This window comes from Agelaius tricolor, unplaced genomic scaffold (genome assembly GCF_023055355.1).
Source record: "Agelaius tricolor isolate 1412-34295 unplaced genomic scaffold, bAgeTri1.0.p SCAF_24, whole genome shotgun sequence".
Lineage (NCBI taxonomy): Eukaryota > Metazoa > Chordata > Aves > Passeriformes > Icteridae > Agelaius > Agelaius tricolor.
In genome coordinates, this window is record NW_027269284.1 from 6547008 (window position 1) to 6564402 (window position 17395).

At 40.4% G+C, this 17395-nt stretch overlaps 1 protein-coding gene across 4 annotated transcripts in view; it reads right to left on the reverse strand.

Annotated features, from left to right (window-relative positions):
• Positions 1 to 963: 963 nt before the first annotated feature.
• The window catches only part of ZFYVE28 (zinc finger FYVE-type containing 28), a 145989-nt gene continuing 129557 nt past the window's right edge, over positions 964 to 17395 (reverse strand). For all 4 annotated transcript variants that reach the window (XM_071447482.1, XM_071447481.1, XM_071447480.1 and 1 more), the window contains 4 exons: positions 17101 to 17217; positions 15438 to 15542; positions 4135 to 4238; positions 964 to 3276 (listed from right to left, as the gene is read on the reverse strand). In XM_071447482.1, the coding sequence (XP_071303583.1) occupies positions 3145 to 3276; positions 4135 to 4238; positions 15438 to 15542; positions 17101 to 17217 (458 nt within the window). In that variant the 3' untranslated portion in view covers positions 964 to 3144. The remainder of the gene's footprint in view (positions 3277 to 4134; positions 4239 to 15437; positions 15543 to 17100; positions 17218 to 17395) is intronic.

Sequence of the window (17395 nt, forward strand, 5' to 3'; positions counted from 1 at the left end):
CCTGGAAACGCTGTACAATTTGTACAGACCCAGAAAGGATCACTCCAGAGTTTACTGTAATTACTTTTTTCCCCCTGGAAACAGGCGTGATTCAGAAGGGAACTGCCATACAGAAGAGTCCAGCACCAGGTGAATTATTGCTGTCTTTGGCAATGCTGCTCTTACCTTATTATCCTCTTCACTCCCATTGTGATATCCCCAACAGGAAAACTGCTGTGAAACATATTGTATTCTGGAGAAATCCCCTTTTTGATTAAAAAGTCCCTTTAGGATCAATTTCTACTGTTCACTTATTCATACACCTGAAGGCAGCATTATTTGCCCATAAACATTATGCATGTTAATTCAAATACAATCTTACATTTGTGTGCAGGTTTCTCATCAAGTTTCCCCATTGTTGCACCACTGAAGCCAAGACCCCAGTGTAATGGAGCTGTAACACGTTTTCTGTTCAGTGACATGGCATCCCAGAGCCATGCAGCATTAGGTCCTCTGGAAAAGAAAATTAATTCTCATAAAACCTTTAACAGCTGTATCTCATACAGGGGGCAGAACAAAGCAGCACTGGGCATTTACATTTCCCAAGGATAACTGTGCACAGAGATCCAAGGAGCACTGTTTTCATTGCAGATTTGTATCCCCCACAGGAAAGATTATTCAGATGTGACACAGGCAGATCAAACATGCCTGATGACTGAAGTGGCCATTGACACAAGATATTTTGGGAAGGGAGATTTTCAGCTGGTGGCAAGAGATAGCACGAGGCAATGCTAAGTGACAGGCTGGTATTCCAGCTTTGATTTACCACCCCTTCACAGTATGGGTGACTTCCATCTTCAAATTGAAACTAATTTCTTTCACGTTATTTGCAAAGTGAGAAAGAGTTAAGGCCAGTTTGTTTGACAGGATGGCAGCTGTCACTCCATGTAAACAGACCCCAAAATGAAAGAGCAATCCAGCACATGGAAGTAGAAAGTCCTGACACTTTAATTATCTGAAGAGATTACAAGATGAAAGTCTTTCTTGAGGCAAATGTATATTAGTATTGATATAGTCATTGTGCTTTTCAGTAAGAGAAATAGGAGTCTGTATTTACATAAGAAACTATAGTGTCTGAGATCTTTAAATATCATATTTATGGAAATGATTCTGAATTACAGCATTTACAAAATAAAAACAAGCTTAAATAAATATTCAGTGCATTAAATAAGATTTTTTCCACAGAAGCAACTTTTTGTGCATATTTATTTCACAATTGAAGTTTGTTGCAATTTTTTATCCTATAAAAGAAGCATTAAATTTCTTGTGTGTTTTTCTGGTTTTTTTTTCCTAAAAATAAAACTGCAATAATCATTGCAATGTGAAGCCTGAGATTTAAGCCTGAATAAGTATCATTGCTTGCACCACATTACCCATCTCCCACCAATCACCCAACCCCATGCCTTTCCAAACTCTGGTGAATGCAGACACTCCAACCCAAGAGTTTCATGAGAAGGATTTCAGGGATGTACTAACAATAAAAAATATAAATAAGTGAGGATAACACATCAGAGCTGACATTGTCTACAAACAGCATCATAAGGCTTGTGCATTACATATCAACTAAGTGAAGCTGTTTCATCTGAATCAAAATGACAGTAGTGCCAAACTGCAGCACCCTTATATGGCTCATTAACACTGAACAGTAAACCACTGAGCAAAGGGGATGTCCCCAAAAAAATAAATAAAATTTTTAAAAAAATGAACACTGGCCAGTTTTGCCTTTTCAGTTTGAGTGATGACCTTTCTCAGGCGTGATACCGCAAACAACTTCCTCACCCATTTTGGTATTTCTCACTTTGAAACACAGTGTGTAGTGCCACGAGTCAGGAAAGGGGGCACAGCAAAGAGCTCTTGATCTCGTTTCCTCTGTAACCACAGCACACACTGCCTTGCTTTTCATGTGGCCAACTCAAAGCAGGCCCAAATGCCTTTGAAACCTCAGTGCTCAGGGAGCTCTTGCTGCAAATAGTTCGTGCAAGATCATAGCATGAATCTGTGTGAGTCTCATTTCTTTCCTCTCTGAGTGGAGATAACAATTATTCCCTGGTGTTTCAAATAAATACAAATGTCTTCTGAGTTGTTAGCATGAGTGAAGTACCAGTATGCACTATTTTACATGGTTACTCTGCCAAATGTGGACAACAAGTACCCTTCTCTGGCTGACCATTCTGTAAGACCTTTTGGATATCTCATTACATATTTGCCTTTTAAAAAACCTCAGTATGGGAGAAATAATTTGTCTTGTCTACTAAATTTTGCTGCCAAACTCTCAAAAATATCTATTTTAATATGAATTAATTTATTTGGTAACCACTTCCTCTGAAGTTTGTTAAGTTTTAAATGCTGATATAGAAACCAAACTTCTGTGTCAGACTTTTATTAACAAAATTTAGCATAAATTAATCAGATTATAAATACTTCCAAAACTCCAAACTATGGAATTGGAAGTTGGAAAAATTTTTAGAAGACAATTTGGAGTTATTGCTCTGCTTGCTAAATAAGAGGCAACAAAAATATACTGTTTTAGGGCCTTCAGGGCTTCCTGTGGGAGTCACTGAAAATTTTGCCTTTCTAAATATTGAATACAAATCTGAAATAGATTTGCTTTTATTAGTCCTAGCATAGGTAGCAAAAATCTAGACATGGGGAAGTTAAATGGCAGCAGGTGGGAGAGTGCTGATGCCCACAGCCATGCTGGGATTCCAGAGGGCACAGGAGTGTCTGAGCTTTGGGACAGATCCACTGGGGATGGACTAATTAACTGGCTACTCTGTTCCTAGCATGTAAGATAAGCAGCAATGCCTGTTCAATTCTCTGAGCCCTATTTCCTTCCACACAGTGCATTTGTTCTGCATATGGCATCGTAACATTAATGTTATAAATTTATGGAAGACTGTACTGTAGCCTTAGAGCTACAGACGCCTCGTAGTTCCCTTTAGCAGCTTAGTAAAATGCAATAAAAACTGTCTGTACAAAATTTATAATAATGGATGTCAAAGCCTACGTGCCCTCACTGGGTCCCTCTTTCAAGTTAATTCTTGGCTTAGGTCAAATATATCAGTCCATGTAAGACTCCAGAAGACACAGCAGTAGTTTAATTTGTCAGATACCAGCTCTGTCACTATAGAAAGGAGTGACATGGAACATGTAACAGTGAGTGCAAACACGGACAGGCTTCATCTGGCCATAACGAGGTAATGGAGCAGAGTGGGAGGAACAGCGGGAACAGAAGATCTGAAAAACAAGAAGGGAAATTTCTCTTCAGTTCCTCTGAAGAACAGGATGAGAAAAAAACTGATTTCAAGGGAGGGGAGAGAAGATTGTCTGAGCTGGCACCAGCACCATCCTCAGCACAGCAAGTGAAGGGTCCCAGCAGGCAGGTTCCAGATAACTAACCAGTTTATCTGGCCAGGGGTGAGAGTGCCCAGCACTGACAGTAGCCAAGGCTGGCCTGTCCTCCTGTGCAGCTCCATCAGAGGTGCAAAGAAGCATCTCTCCCTTGGTTTTAAAGAAAGGCTAGGGGAATATTTGTGAATATCTCTGAATTTCATACTCCTGCAAGTCCACTACATGGTTAAAGAAGCAGCTTCTTCCTTTCTAACTTGTACCCCAGCCAGCAAGAGAAATGGGATTGCAGATTTCTGGCTTCCTGTGGTACATGGCTGCTTTTTTCTCCCTCACTCCCTCTTCCACCCCCACAAACTTGCAAAGCAGCAGCCCTACACACCAGAGTGATCCTCCAAAGGTTTGGGAAGACAGCAAAGGGACACCCTGTCCCTGCAGGGTGCATGACCCCTGGCAGTGCAGGCTGCCCTGGCTTTTAGAGCTTACAGCAGTAGTCCAGAGTGACTCTGTTGGGGCGGGGAATGTTCTAGGATCTCATCAGGGAATTCTGCCTTTAGCTTTATACACTTATTGCTGACCCTTTGTAAACATAAGCTGAGAGCTGGCAGCCCAGGCCCGCAGAAGCACCTGTGAATTGAGAACCCTGGCTGAGTGTGCACGTTTTGCTGAGCAGCCAGGTTCTGTGGTGCACATGAATTTGCTGCTGGCTTTGGTGGGAGCTCCTCACAGCCCTGAGTGAGTCATTACCTTGCCACAGCTCCTGCAGTGGTGCTTCCTGCGAATGACTGTGAAAGGAGCCTTGCATGCAGTGCAGTAGCTGCAGACTTCATCTGGAACCCAGTCAGGAGGATCTGGCAGAAACACAGCAACAAAAGGGAACATCAATCAAAAGGGAATAAAACCAAACATGTGATTACCAGATCCACAAGGAAGTAGGGAGAGTGAAATATAACAGCAGCTGCTTTCATCTGCATTTCTCCAGGTGCTTTGCAAACAGTAGCTGAGTGAGTTCAGGATGCCCAGGAGGGCTCAATTCGCCTCTTCTCTGCCAGGCACCCACCTTTGGGCAGAGCAGATCAGGCATTAAAATGGCCCATGACAGCTTTGGACTCAAAATAAAATCTATCTTAGTCAAATGCAAGTCCAGGGAAAAGCAGATAAGCAAAATAAAGCAAGAAGACAAGAGATTATTAAAGCAGAACTGAATCACAAATGTTTTTGTCAGTGCCACCACCATCAAAACAAGCTTAGAGCTGAGATCATTGCCAGCCTCTTCAGCCTTCCCTCCAGAAAGGCCAACTGCTTTTCTGCAATTAGGCAAGCAACTGTACAGGTAATAAACCCAAAGCCTGATTACCATCTGTTCAATTATTAGGACTCTTCCTGGAAGTCACCAGTAACTACAGCAAAACCACAAAATCAAGTGTACACAGCTCAGCAGAGAAAGAACTTGCCCATTAGCACGTACAGCATGTTTCAGTTGTTTATGTCTACTGTGAGCTCTCCAACCTCCCATAAAAGACAAGCAGGGAAATGATTTGGTTTTGGCAAGGCAGAAGGTATTGGGCTCCCTTCTGTCGAGCTGTTTCTGCTCACAACAGGCTGACATGACCTAAGAGTCTGGAGTTACAAGTGTAGAAATCATGAAGCTGACTGCTTAATCAAGTTGGTAAAAATCTACTGAGTGCAAAGCAAGCTCTGTCCAGAAGGAATCCATGGACAGGGTGAACATGAACTGCTGGGTGCATTTATCCAACTTCCCTGAATGCAGCTCCTTTCTGAGTATTATTTACAATTTGCAAGCCATGCAATTGCTGATTTATAAACCTGACAAGCGAGATCCCTGCCTCAAGGAGCATACTATCAAACAACAAAATACATGGTGCAGTTGATGCAGAGGTTAAGAGGACTATAGCTACAGGCAGAAAAATAATTAAATGAAAAATCCACTGTTTTGTTCCAACATAACTATGACCAGTTTTCATGTGTTTGTCATATTGCAACATGTGTCAAATTAAAAGTACAAAAGATACAGCATTCAATGTAAGAAACTGCTCAAAAAGCAGATTAGTAAAAACAAAGAGAACTTAGAATCTGACCCAGCTTTTACAGGCTTCTCTAAACTATTTTAGAGGTTGAACTAGCTTAAGGAAGCTATCCTTCACTTAATGAGCACATCAGTCTGATAAAGGTTACACCTACAGGGCCAGTAACCAAACCCAGAGGTTGATGTGCAGAGAAATTACTGATGTGGTGGGAAAAAAGGAGATTGCACAGAGAAGCCTTCACCTCATCCCTGAGAACAGTTCACCAGGAAATGTTCTGTGGGGACACAAGGCTACAGATCCCTGGTTCAAAGCAGGGTTTCCTTCAGCAGCAGGGAGATACAGGACTGCCAGCTTAAGTCAAGCATTAATATCAGTGCAGCCAAGACATTTTTCTTTCCACTTTTTTTTCCTTTTCTGCCATCTCCCTAGGCACTACATGTATCTTGCCCAGTGACACTTACTCCCAATATCAGTTTATGATGCAGATTTAGATAACTTTGTCACTTTCTCTGATCTGAAACCATGGCAAGCCTGATGGAGAATCCCCATGTTCTCCATTCAGGAGGCCCCTTGGGTTATCACTATATCCAAAACAAAAGGCAAAAATATGAATCAATAACAATGTTCCTGTTAAAAAATTGTCTCTATATAGATTCTGTTTTCAAGGATTTAACTATCCATTGATTCTCACTCATTTTGAACACAGCAAAATTTAGGAAATTCTCCAAGGTCTGTGCCACCAGGTCTCCCTCTGCAGGTCTGGTGGAAGCAGACTTGGTTAAGATGCTCAATTTGATACTGATGCTTTACAAACTGCATTGCAGGGTGGGCTACCAGGTTCAAATATCTACTAATTCTAATATTCACAGAAAAGCCACAAAGCTTTTTTCTAATTTTTCTAATTTTTTAATATCTACTAATTCTAATATTCACAGAAAAGCCACAAAGCACAGGCCCTTTCTGTACCCCCTGCAGCATCCCAATGTGATGTGCCACTTCTGCAGCAGCTGGAGCCATCATCACTCCTTCCCTCAGACCACAGCTAGGTCACACACATTACAAGCCAACCCCAAAGACTCTGGTACTCATCAGCAGAAAGCAGCTTTCTTATCAGCTGTTTAGTTTTGTTTTTTTCATTTCTTTGAGGTGCTTTTTTTGTTTTCTTTGTTTTTTATGGGGGAAAGACAGAGTTATTTTTTCTTCCCTCCCCTTTATATTTTTCAGTTGTTACCCATTGAAGAGCAATGCTGAAAAAGTTATTTTTTAATTGATCTTACATAGATTTTCCTCCATGCTAAATAGAAAGAATAACTGCAAAAAAAAACCCCAAAACCCCAACCCCCCAAAAAACAAACAACAAAACCAAACAAAAAAAAACCAAAAAAAACCCCCCAAAATCTAGCAAATTTTGATAAATAATGACCTCAAACTAACAATAACCATATAAGCTGTAATTCACAGTTACAGAATCACTTGACTGACAGATGAATTCATCTGAAAACTTTTGTTTTTGTAACTTGGTTCTCATAAAAAGCAATTCACAACCTATTGGCAATGAACAGAAACAGCACAACGCTCTCCACAGAGCACTCTCCCACGGCAGAGGGGCTCTCTCTGCCTCCACACTGGTGCCACCTCAGCTGACTCACTGAATGTGAGTGTCACTAGGGTGGCCACAGGGCACATGGCCCCAGAGAGTGACTCAGCAGCAGGGGGGCACAGCCGGTCCCATGCCCCCTTGCCTCAGGGGCTTCGTGCCCTCCCAACTGCTCACACTGAGATCTGCTGCACTGCAGCACACCCCCAAATAGTAACACTTGATTATGTAACAGCTTTTAACATTCAGACTGCTGTACAAATGTAATTGCTTTAATCCTCATCACCCAGCTACAGTCAGTGTGTGGGGAGAAATCAGGAGAGGGACGTCTTGCACAAAATCAAAGCGGTGCAGCACTGAAGTGACATCTGAAATGGGGAACTCTGGGCCACCACCCCAAAGCCTTTCCTTCCAGCTGGCTGAAAATGGCCTTACACTGACTACAAACACCGAGCTGTGAGACTTAGAAATCAAATGCAGTGCTGGAGTGCAGCTGCAGTGCTCACCCTGGCAGGAAGGATGAAGCCCTGGTTTGGTCTCTCTGAGCCCACAGAAGCTCCAGTGGATGCCATCCCGTGGTTCCCTTCCCCAGCCTCATCTCACTCAACCTTGGGAGCAGCCCCTGACTTACACACATCAACAACTGAGTCACTGTGCTTTTTATAGAACAGGCCATTGAAATACTCTCTGAAGAGCCCTCTCCTGAGGGGAAAAGCTTCCATGTGAGGAGCAGAGAGTGCCTTACACAGATTAAACCCCGAGCACGAGCCTGGAGCTGTGCTGGGAGCAGGGCAGCAGCACTGCACCCACAGGCTTTTTATGTTACACTCCTTCTCCAGGCTCTGCTGCTCCATCAGCTCTGCATGCTGCAGCAAATAGCAACATCCAGTCTCTAAAGCATTATCTGCCTGTGCTTCGGGGATTTGGACAAGGAAGGGAGGGAAAACCTTGTTCCTGGGCTAATTGGCCCAGTGCTTTATCATGCAATGAGAGTTTGGAGAAGTCTGCTGGGAAATGGATGAAGTCCACAGCACAAACATCAAAGAGGAGGAGGAAGGGAAGGAAGGGATTAATGAGACAGAATACAGATATAAATTTTAGAAGAAAACATGAAAAGCATGCACAGGAAAAAAAAAACAGAGAAATGAAGAGAAACAAGTATTTAAATGAATAAAAAACAAGTTTAGAGAAAGGAAAAAGCACAAGATAAAATTAAGTAGCGTTAAGACTGAAAAAGACTCTTAACTATTCAAACATCTTGCATGACAATTTCTCATAAATCATGAAATTTTAGTCTTTTTATTTATTATGTAGCTTTTAGCATTCACCTTTACATGACTATGTAATGTCTACCTCATTAGCTAAAAAAAAATTTCTACTCCTAAAGTTAAAAGTCAGATAAATCCAAGGTGCTGGAGCTTTAAGAAAACCATAATCATGGAACAAAAAAAAAAAATCACAGACACTGTAAACTGTCAAAAAGAACACATTAATTTGGCATTAAATATGTGCATTAGACCTAATGCACTCCCATCTAATCTTAATCTTAGAAAACCAAGAAAATAATCTCTGTGTCTCAGAACACAAGAAGAAGAGAACATGGACCTGGTCTATCAGCTGTGATGACTGAAACATGAGCCCAGAAAGCTGAAGTTTTTTCTGTGGTGCTGAGACTCAAGAGACCAACGCAGAGAGAGAAACAACCCCAAAAGTTGTTGGAGCTTGCAGAAGGCCTAGGCCAGCCAATCTGTACTCTGGTAGGAAACAAATCAGAAGCAAGCACAGCACAACTCCCTGCTGAAGAGCAGCTGCTAAACCCTAAACTTGTGGTGTTTGTGTTACAGCCAGACAATTCAGAGAAAAGACCCCTTTCTGCATCTTTTGTTTTTATCAATTATTCCTAATGCAGAACTCCAACTGCAAGTTCCTCCTGCATTATATTTCAGAGCACATAATGTAAAATAACCCTGATTACACCAAAGTGACCTGCAGAGTTCTGCTCCCAGCCTGTGGAACTGCCATGGCTGCAGTGTTACCCTCACTGCTGCCAAAAGGGTCAGCTGGGGCTGCTGGAGCTCTCTGATCAAAGCAGGATTGCAAATTCTCACAGTTTAAAGCACGGAAAGTTGAAAACTAAGGTGACTTGACTTTACCCCTCACTTCAACTGCCACAGTAAAATGAACCTTTTTTGTCCCTCATCACACCTGATTTTCCACGTCATTTTGGGCAATCTCTGACTTTGATGTAAGATTTCTACCAGGCAATTGTACCAAAGTAATTTTTCTCCTTGCTCAGAAGATTCAGTGCTGATTACAGCCAGCTTGACATTTTTCAAAAAAATAAATTTTTATGCTTAATATAACTTGATGAAAATTTTGGGGCTACGGGAGAAGAGGTACAAACTTGTTAGCTTCAGCTCTGGTCAAATGGCTTTCTTAGGATGGAATTTCTGTGCAAATCTAGAAAGCTTTCACCAAGACACAGAGCTTTGCAAACTTGGGCTCAAGCCTCTGCTCTGCCTGATTCAGCATCACCTTGGAATGATGTCTTGTGTCCATTCTGTCCAGGTACATGATCAACAACTTATTCTTTGTTATTTCTTGTGTCCATTCTGTCCATGATCAACATGATCAACAACTTATTCTTTGGGCAAAATAATTATTTATAGAAAATGGAGCTACTCTCATAGAAAACACTGGTTCCCATTGAGATATGGGTCAAATCTTTACTTTAGATCAGATGGAGCAGAGAGACTTTAATCTTCCATATAACCATCACTAGGAATATTCTCTTACCAATCTTTATAATATAGAGAAGTTGATAATGTAGATCAACATAAAAACATACCAGAACACTCAAAACATGAATTTATTAGACAAAACCTAATCAAAATCCCAGTTATGACGTTACAGAGTTGAATAAGTCTGTTCTTTACAGTATTTAGGGGATGTTTTCCCATAAGTACTGCATGGAATTCTCAACAAGTTCCACATAGTGCCAACAAAGAGGGATAGTCTTTGAGAAGGGAAAAGGCTCTGAGCAAGTTCTTAAAGCCTAAGTCAGATTGAATTATTGCACTACAACCTAAAACCTGTAAGAATCCTGTAATTCTACATGCATGATTAAATATGTTCAGTTGATTATAAAACATTGCCTCCATATGGAAATTTGATTCCTCTCTCACACAGTGTAAGCAGAGCTGCTGAAAAAAGGAAAAAGTGAAAAGTTATGTGGACAGAACATGTTTGGCCACTGAAGTGTGCAACAGTTTAACTTCTTTCATTTACAAGGTGTTGCTGGTCATCATCATAAATAACAGAGTAACCACAGGCACAAAGAGGACAAAAGAAAAACTGAAGCATTCAGCTGAGGCTGACAGCTATCTCTAGAGCCATGGTGATTAGATTCTGCACATACAGGAGCATGGGTGGGTTTTTCTGACCCAGGGACTTAAAATGCAACAAGAACAAGAGCCTGAGCCTGCGAACTTCTGAGTTTTGCTTGTGCTGCTGGATAGAACGCAGTCAGAGCCCGTGACCAAACAGGAGTGGGTGAGATGGCAAGGGATCAGGGAGAAATAGTGTGTGCTGTGAAGCAAACAGATGCTAACACTACTTGGCACAAGCAGATATTTGTACTGGCAGCCACAGCAAATCCATTATGTCTGCAGTTTTTAGTAGGTGGTAGCAAGCAAGGCAGTTCTGTGCAGATGCTAGAGGGATAAGGAGTGAAGATGCAGGTATGGCTGCAGAGACAGCTGAGATGCTACAGCAAATATTTTCATGGAGCACCAACAGCTTCATAATGCTTGCTGGCTTCCTTGAGAAAAATCTTCAGATTTCTAGATATCTCATGCTTATGCTAGGACAAGAAGTATAACTAACTTTCTTAGCTTGCCTTTAACTTCATGAAATGGATAATTTAAAATATTCACATTTCTCTCAGTTGTAACAGCTCATTCCTCATGACTAACAAGTTATCCCAAAATACATGTACAGTAAAACTCAGATTTGCCCACCTTTAGTATTAAAATCATCAAACTCACAAGGATAAATGTAATGCTCCCAAATATGGTGAGCAGGGTCACACTTATGCTTTATCGAATTAACAAACTGATAAATGTTTGTTAATTTGATAAAAAAGTTAAGAAGTTACTCTGTGTGTGCACACCTATATATACACATGGGAATCTGCTAATCAAATACAAAGCAAGTTCTCTGTTAGGGCTAGAAATATGATGCCAGATGCATAAATGGCAGAAAGACACCAAACTTCTTCCCCAGTGTTTGGTGTTTCTAAAGCTGTACTGGATATTAAGAATGACACAGCTCTATCCTGATCAGGGATGCATTGACACTGCGTTAAATATGAGCAATTTTCTTACCTTTTCAAGGTTTCCTTTACATTGTGTGTGACCCATGCTGCCCACTCTCAGTCAGCTCTCATCCAGCTGTGGTTTGTCCAAGCTGGAGCTCAAGAACTTCCCAGCAAGGTTGTTCCTGTGCTGATTTGTAGCTCACCAGGGCACAGGGAGAAAGGCAGTCCCATGGAAGTTCCAGCACACGGGCCCTGTCTGCTGTTACTGCAATTCAGAGACCAACTTTTTTGCCCAGTTGTAGCCTGCCACTACAATTTGCTTTGAGTTTATACACAGAATTTTGTACTACACTTGCCATCACTTCCATCATATAACCAGGACAAGAAATTTTACTGTATTTAAAAAATACTTATTGAATATTGCATAAATTAATATTCTACCATAGGAAAATAAAACTGTTTTACACTCTCTCCCTATAAATATACATAATTTTTTAATACTTCATGAAGTACAAATGTATATACTTCCTTGACAAAAATCTTAGAGCATTAGGACACCAAAGATTAACATACAGACCATTGGCTTAGGCTTTTGTTTTGGAATGCCAATTAATCTGTAGTTTATTGTATTTCAACCTTCAGAAGGTCACAGGATTTAACTCTTAAACCCTTGCCAATGTCAGTTGGCTCATAATAAACATTCATATTTGTTTTATGTCCTAGACCAGCTGGTGGGTTTTATATACAATGAGAATGAGAAGTCTGACAAAAACAAGTGATTCATCTTCATAATGTGAGTAGAGGCTAAAACCTTCAGTACAATCTTAAGGCCATTTATTTGTCCAGGTTGCTGAGCTCGCTTTCCATTTTTGGGTTTTTTTAATACCATTGATTGAATACAATCTAAAACATTTGCTACATTCAGTTAGAGGGATTTATGTGATAATAGGGAAGAGCTTTCCTGGCAGGTAGCTGGCTGGACCTTCTCAATTTGACAGATACTCTGCCACAATGGCAGAAGGGAAGAGCTATGATGTGCTCCTTGGCTTTCAATTGTTTTCACTTTCAGTTGAAATAATTGAGTGACCTGAGGTATAGAACTGACGTACAAAAAAGGAATTAATTAACTTTGATGCAGTGCTCTCAGTCTTTGTGTTGAATCCCCTTACAGTGATAACTGTGGTGTATTTCTGTACTCCTGTTGATGGCCCCTGGCCCAGATTTGGCCTGAAGGACAAACCCACCAAACTCACTGCAAGAAACAGGGAACAATGTTCAAGCAGCAAAAGTTGCCTTATCCACCAGACATCTTCCACCTGCACCCAAACATCACCCAAACAACACCCAGGGCCTCTTCTTTCTACGCTGGCCAGCAAAAACAAGACACATGAGAGGTGCTGTAAGGGGGAAAAGGCACATGGCTGCTGAGGTTAAAATCTTGGTGGGAGTTTATGCCTCATGCTGGATGCCTTAGGGATGGCAAAACCATGTATCCCATTAGCTGTCCCTGCATACCTCAGCAGCAAAAGTCTGTACAGTGTTGCCAGCCATGACAACTTGTCACCTGAAGGGACAGGGATTTTGCATATATTGGAGGTGAGGGGTGTTTCTAAAGTTCCCATAAATTCAGCAAATTGTCCCACTTCAGATGCCCTTTTTAGTAGCCTTCCTGTGACTTCTTGTGTTTGGAAGGTGGAGCTTATCTCCATACTCCTCAACATCCTGTGTCTCTTTGGGATACATAAAATTCCTGCCCATCAGGAATGGAGCCAAGTAACACCAGACTACACTCTTCAGGTTACACAGCCAGAAGAGCTGCACTGGTTTGTAGATATTTACACATAAGCCAAGGAAGGCTCTCAGAGAAGGCCTGCAAGGAGACTGGTGCAGGCATGGCCAAACCCCCCAGTGAGCCTGTGTGAGCCCCAAAAACAGAGTACCTGCAGGAGACCCTGCTAATTGGCTTGGTTTAGAGGATGTTAGCATGGGACACTATTGGCCAAGGCAGCCAATTTCATCCTGGTATCCACATCTACCTTATTCCAAAGGGACTTGCTTATCCCACAAAGATTTGCTTTCTACCATGCAGACACACATAACTTCAACAAAAGCAACCCCCTGCCTGCACTTTATTCCAGAATAGCAGGTGTTTTATCTCATATGCTATAAATACCACATATCTGGTTCTATTCACTTAGGGCAGGGACATAACTGATTGACACTGCCTGGGTGCTGCAGGCTGTTTTGAACCTCCAAAGATTCCCCTTTACTGTGATGGCCAGAACATCACCTAAGTACCCAGACCATGGTCCTCTTATTTCAGTAAATAACATCCCAACTCACTTCTCCAAACATGAACCATTCCCCATGCCAATAGCAGCTGCCATGAAAGGCTGAAGAACCTTAAAAGCTGAACAACATACCAGGGGAAAAAAGAAATGACTTTGCTGTGACAAAATGCACATCCACTGTGAGAGGATTATGCAGCGTCCTGCAGTTCAGAATAACTGGTTTTCAAGTTCTGTAAGTCAAATTCACCGACAGCATTAGCATTGATCCAAAACAAAAGACAAAGAATTGAAGTGGTAGAGAAGGAATAATCTTGCACTCTTTTGCAATACAGCCCATACATGGTAAGGATTTTGCTTAAAGATTTGTTCCTTCCTGCACCTTCTGTGACATTCTGAATTACAGCACAATAGAAAAATCAATTAAAATGACTACTGAATAGTTCTTTATCTGCCTCCAAATCATCTTCCTCCAGAAGAGATAATATTTCTACAGTGCATTATACATGAATTAGCCCTGCTGTTCTAAATAGATTAGATCCTTTAGCCTGCAGCTTCAGAAGAAGGGTAAGCAAGCAATCCATGGGTTTTATATAAGCACAAAATAAGTTATAAATATGTAGTATTTATCTAAAATCTAATCTTTAAGAGCTCTTTTTTTCCCTCTGTGATTTCTGATCTTTATTACAAATGACACGAACCAATATTTCTTTTCTGTTGGTCACCACCCTCCACATTCAAGCAGAGGCACACACTGCTTTATCACCCAGCTCTGTCATCCTGCATTCCAAACCTCTCACTGGAAGGACAGTAGTGTATGTGGACAAATATATACCAATACATCAAAGTTTTAAAGCACGAGGAAATTACTACACACTTGAGTTTCTGGGAAGCTCAGAGACAGTTTCATAGCTGATGGTTGTCTTGTACTTCTCACTTGACCACAGACATATTATGGCTCTGGTAATTGGGCTCCTGGTGTGCTGAAACCACCACTTAGCCTTGAAGATCAAAGCTGATTGCTTTCTTGTTTGCTCCATCTCATATATCTCTTTTTTTATTCTTTGACTGCAAGTGCTCTGATATCTTTTAATCCATTTTTTATACTGAGTTTGTCAGAATAGGACTTGAGCACATAACTAACTCTGAAGAAGCTCAGATTAATAAAAGAGAAACAACTCATGAGCTTTCAGAATACTTGAACCTCAACCGAAACTTGGAGACTTTACATGCATTTTTCATTCTTACCATGTACTCAGGGAGATTTGTGCAACCTCAGCAGACTTACCTAAAGCTATCATTTTCTTTGAAATTATATGGTGAAGAATGTGAAAATATTAGCCAAAATATCTTGATCAAAGACAAAAGTAAAGAAAACATGAAAGGTACTCCTACCTTGGGATAAAGCAGCACATCCACATGCAGCAAACGATACAAAAACCCTCTCAAGATTTGGCTGAGACCTTACTTAGGGCTTTGCATCTCACACAGCCCTCAGAAACTCATCAGATGTAACATCATACACTGTATTAAAGCCTTTACTATACAGACCCTTTCTGCACTGATACAGAGCAATTCATAGTGAATCTGAGCATTTGTGGATAAGAGTTTCACGAGGCTGTTAGAAAAAACCTGAAAGAAATATGCTCAGTTTACCTTCTGGTTTTGTCTCTAAACCAGCATGACAACATTTTATACTCACTTTCCAGAGCCAAACATTAAAAGACTTTTCATTTTAATGATCACTTTTTTAATACATCAGTGTTGTCTCATTTTAATTCTTAGAAAAAAGAAAATACCTTCAAAGTCCCCATCTCTGGCTTTTGCTGCAAGTTCTGAGGATGATATACTTTCTTGACATAAAGCACAGTCTTCCAATGCTGCATTCCTTAAACCATGATTAACTGTAAAACAATTCAAAAAATACTCATATTTTTCCAATTTTCACTTTAAAGATTCATGTTAGAACTTCTGGGATTAGACCACAGTAGCACCTTCTTAGACTTCTTGCTTTTTCTCTACCCTGACACAAACAGGGACTTAACAAGTCTCCTATTCTACTTTGGGATGACAACAGAAATGAAAGATGCTGTTATTACAGGACATGCAGTCTTCTTCCTTCTGCTAGTTTAGCTGCACCTACATTTTATTTCCCAATTCTTAACTTGGATCCTTTAAGACAAGTAGATTTTGAGAACAATGAGAGAGTCCCAAGGTGAATCACACACATCAAATCAAACATATCAAAGAGAAACTTCACCGCAAAACTCCTATTTTTTCGCTCATTTTGTTTATGCTTGCTTTTGTCAATACCAACTTTTTTTAATGCAAGAGTTCATCCATTAGAAATTACATCCATCCAAGTACTATTGATTAATATATATTTCTCAGTGATAGTTCTTTACATCTCCAGTTTCCTTATTACTCTTATTTGAAGGTTCAGGAGCTCTTGTGTTCTCTTTCTAGCAATTCTGTCTAACCCCATTTATTTTAATTTTTTTTAACAATAAAAAAAGCCAGTCTATTTTCACATCATGACAGGCTGCCACCATAAAACTGTTGTGGAAGTTTCAGCCAAAAGGAACAGAAGACTGTAATGCATGTTGTGCATTATCCCACTGCAGAATTGGGACTGAAGTGTAGGTTTTTTCTGCTGACTTGATCCAACTTTTTAACTAAGTGTTTCACATAAAAAACTCAATGCTTTTAAATGAAACTGGGAGAAAGAAAAAGTTTTCAATCTGGAGGAAAGGAAGTAGGAAAATAAAAAGAGCTCTGGTCACTTTCAGGTGCTGGTATTTCTAATGATAACAAAGGACAAAGATAATTGCAGCCTTGCTGGGATGACACTGTTATTCTTAGATAAGTTAGCAGATTTGCCACTCAGAAAAGAAAATGTTCACAGAGTAAAAAAAAATCTTTTGTTGGTTTATGATCTAGCTCTGGTTCCATTACTTTAATTATCTAGAAGTGAAATGTGGTATTTTTCTGTTTTGAAGCCAAATTCTTCAATTTGTTCAAGAGAGGACAGATTTCAGCATCTTACTGAGCATTCCCATCTTAGAGTCTGTTCTTTGGTAACTTAAAATGTACCCAGTTTTTTTCTGGGGAGGGGGAATCTACAAAGTCCAAACCCTGCATAAATCATGGGCTATAAACTCTATGGGCTACAAACACTGTGCTGCTGTTAAATAAATGAATATGGAAACAGCAGATGAACTCTGAAGACTTGAACTCTTTAGTAATTTGCCTTAAGACAAACTCCTATGTTCCTAAACAAGACTTCATCCTGTTTACAGTCTGTTTCCACGACTCCTTTTAAACTTAGGTGAAATCACTGTACAGTGAATCCTGTCAAAAAGATAACAATATGTTGGGGGAATTTGTGTCTAATAGGTTATGGATTCCCACTGGGCTACCAGCAGAAATGCTTTAGAGAAAACAAATGTTTAGATCTTTTACCTTTTTTCTGCTTTTCCTTGTCTTCTGTTTCAGGTTTGGTTGCCATAACTTCAAACAAGGTCTTTAGGATACTTCTCAGATCACTAGCATAGTTTGTCTGCAGCTGGTCAGCAACACCTTAGAGTTTGAGAAAATGGGTAAATCAATTCTAGACTGTTACACCATCCTTTAAAAAAGTATTTAAATCTGCCTGTTAGTATCAGTAATGGTCTCACTTATTTTAAGGGGATCACTTGCTCACATTAGGAATAAAAATTGAACACCTGATTAAATTGATTAAACTGACTCTCCTTAA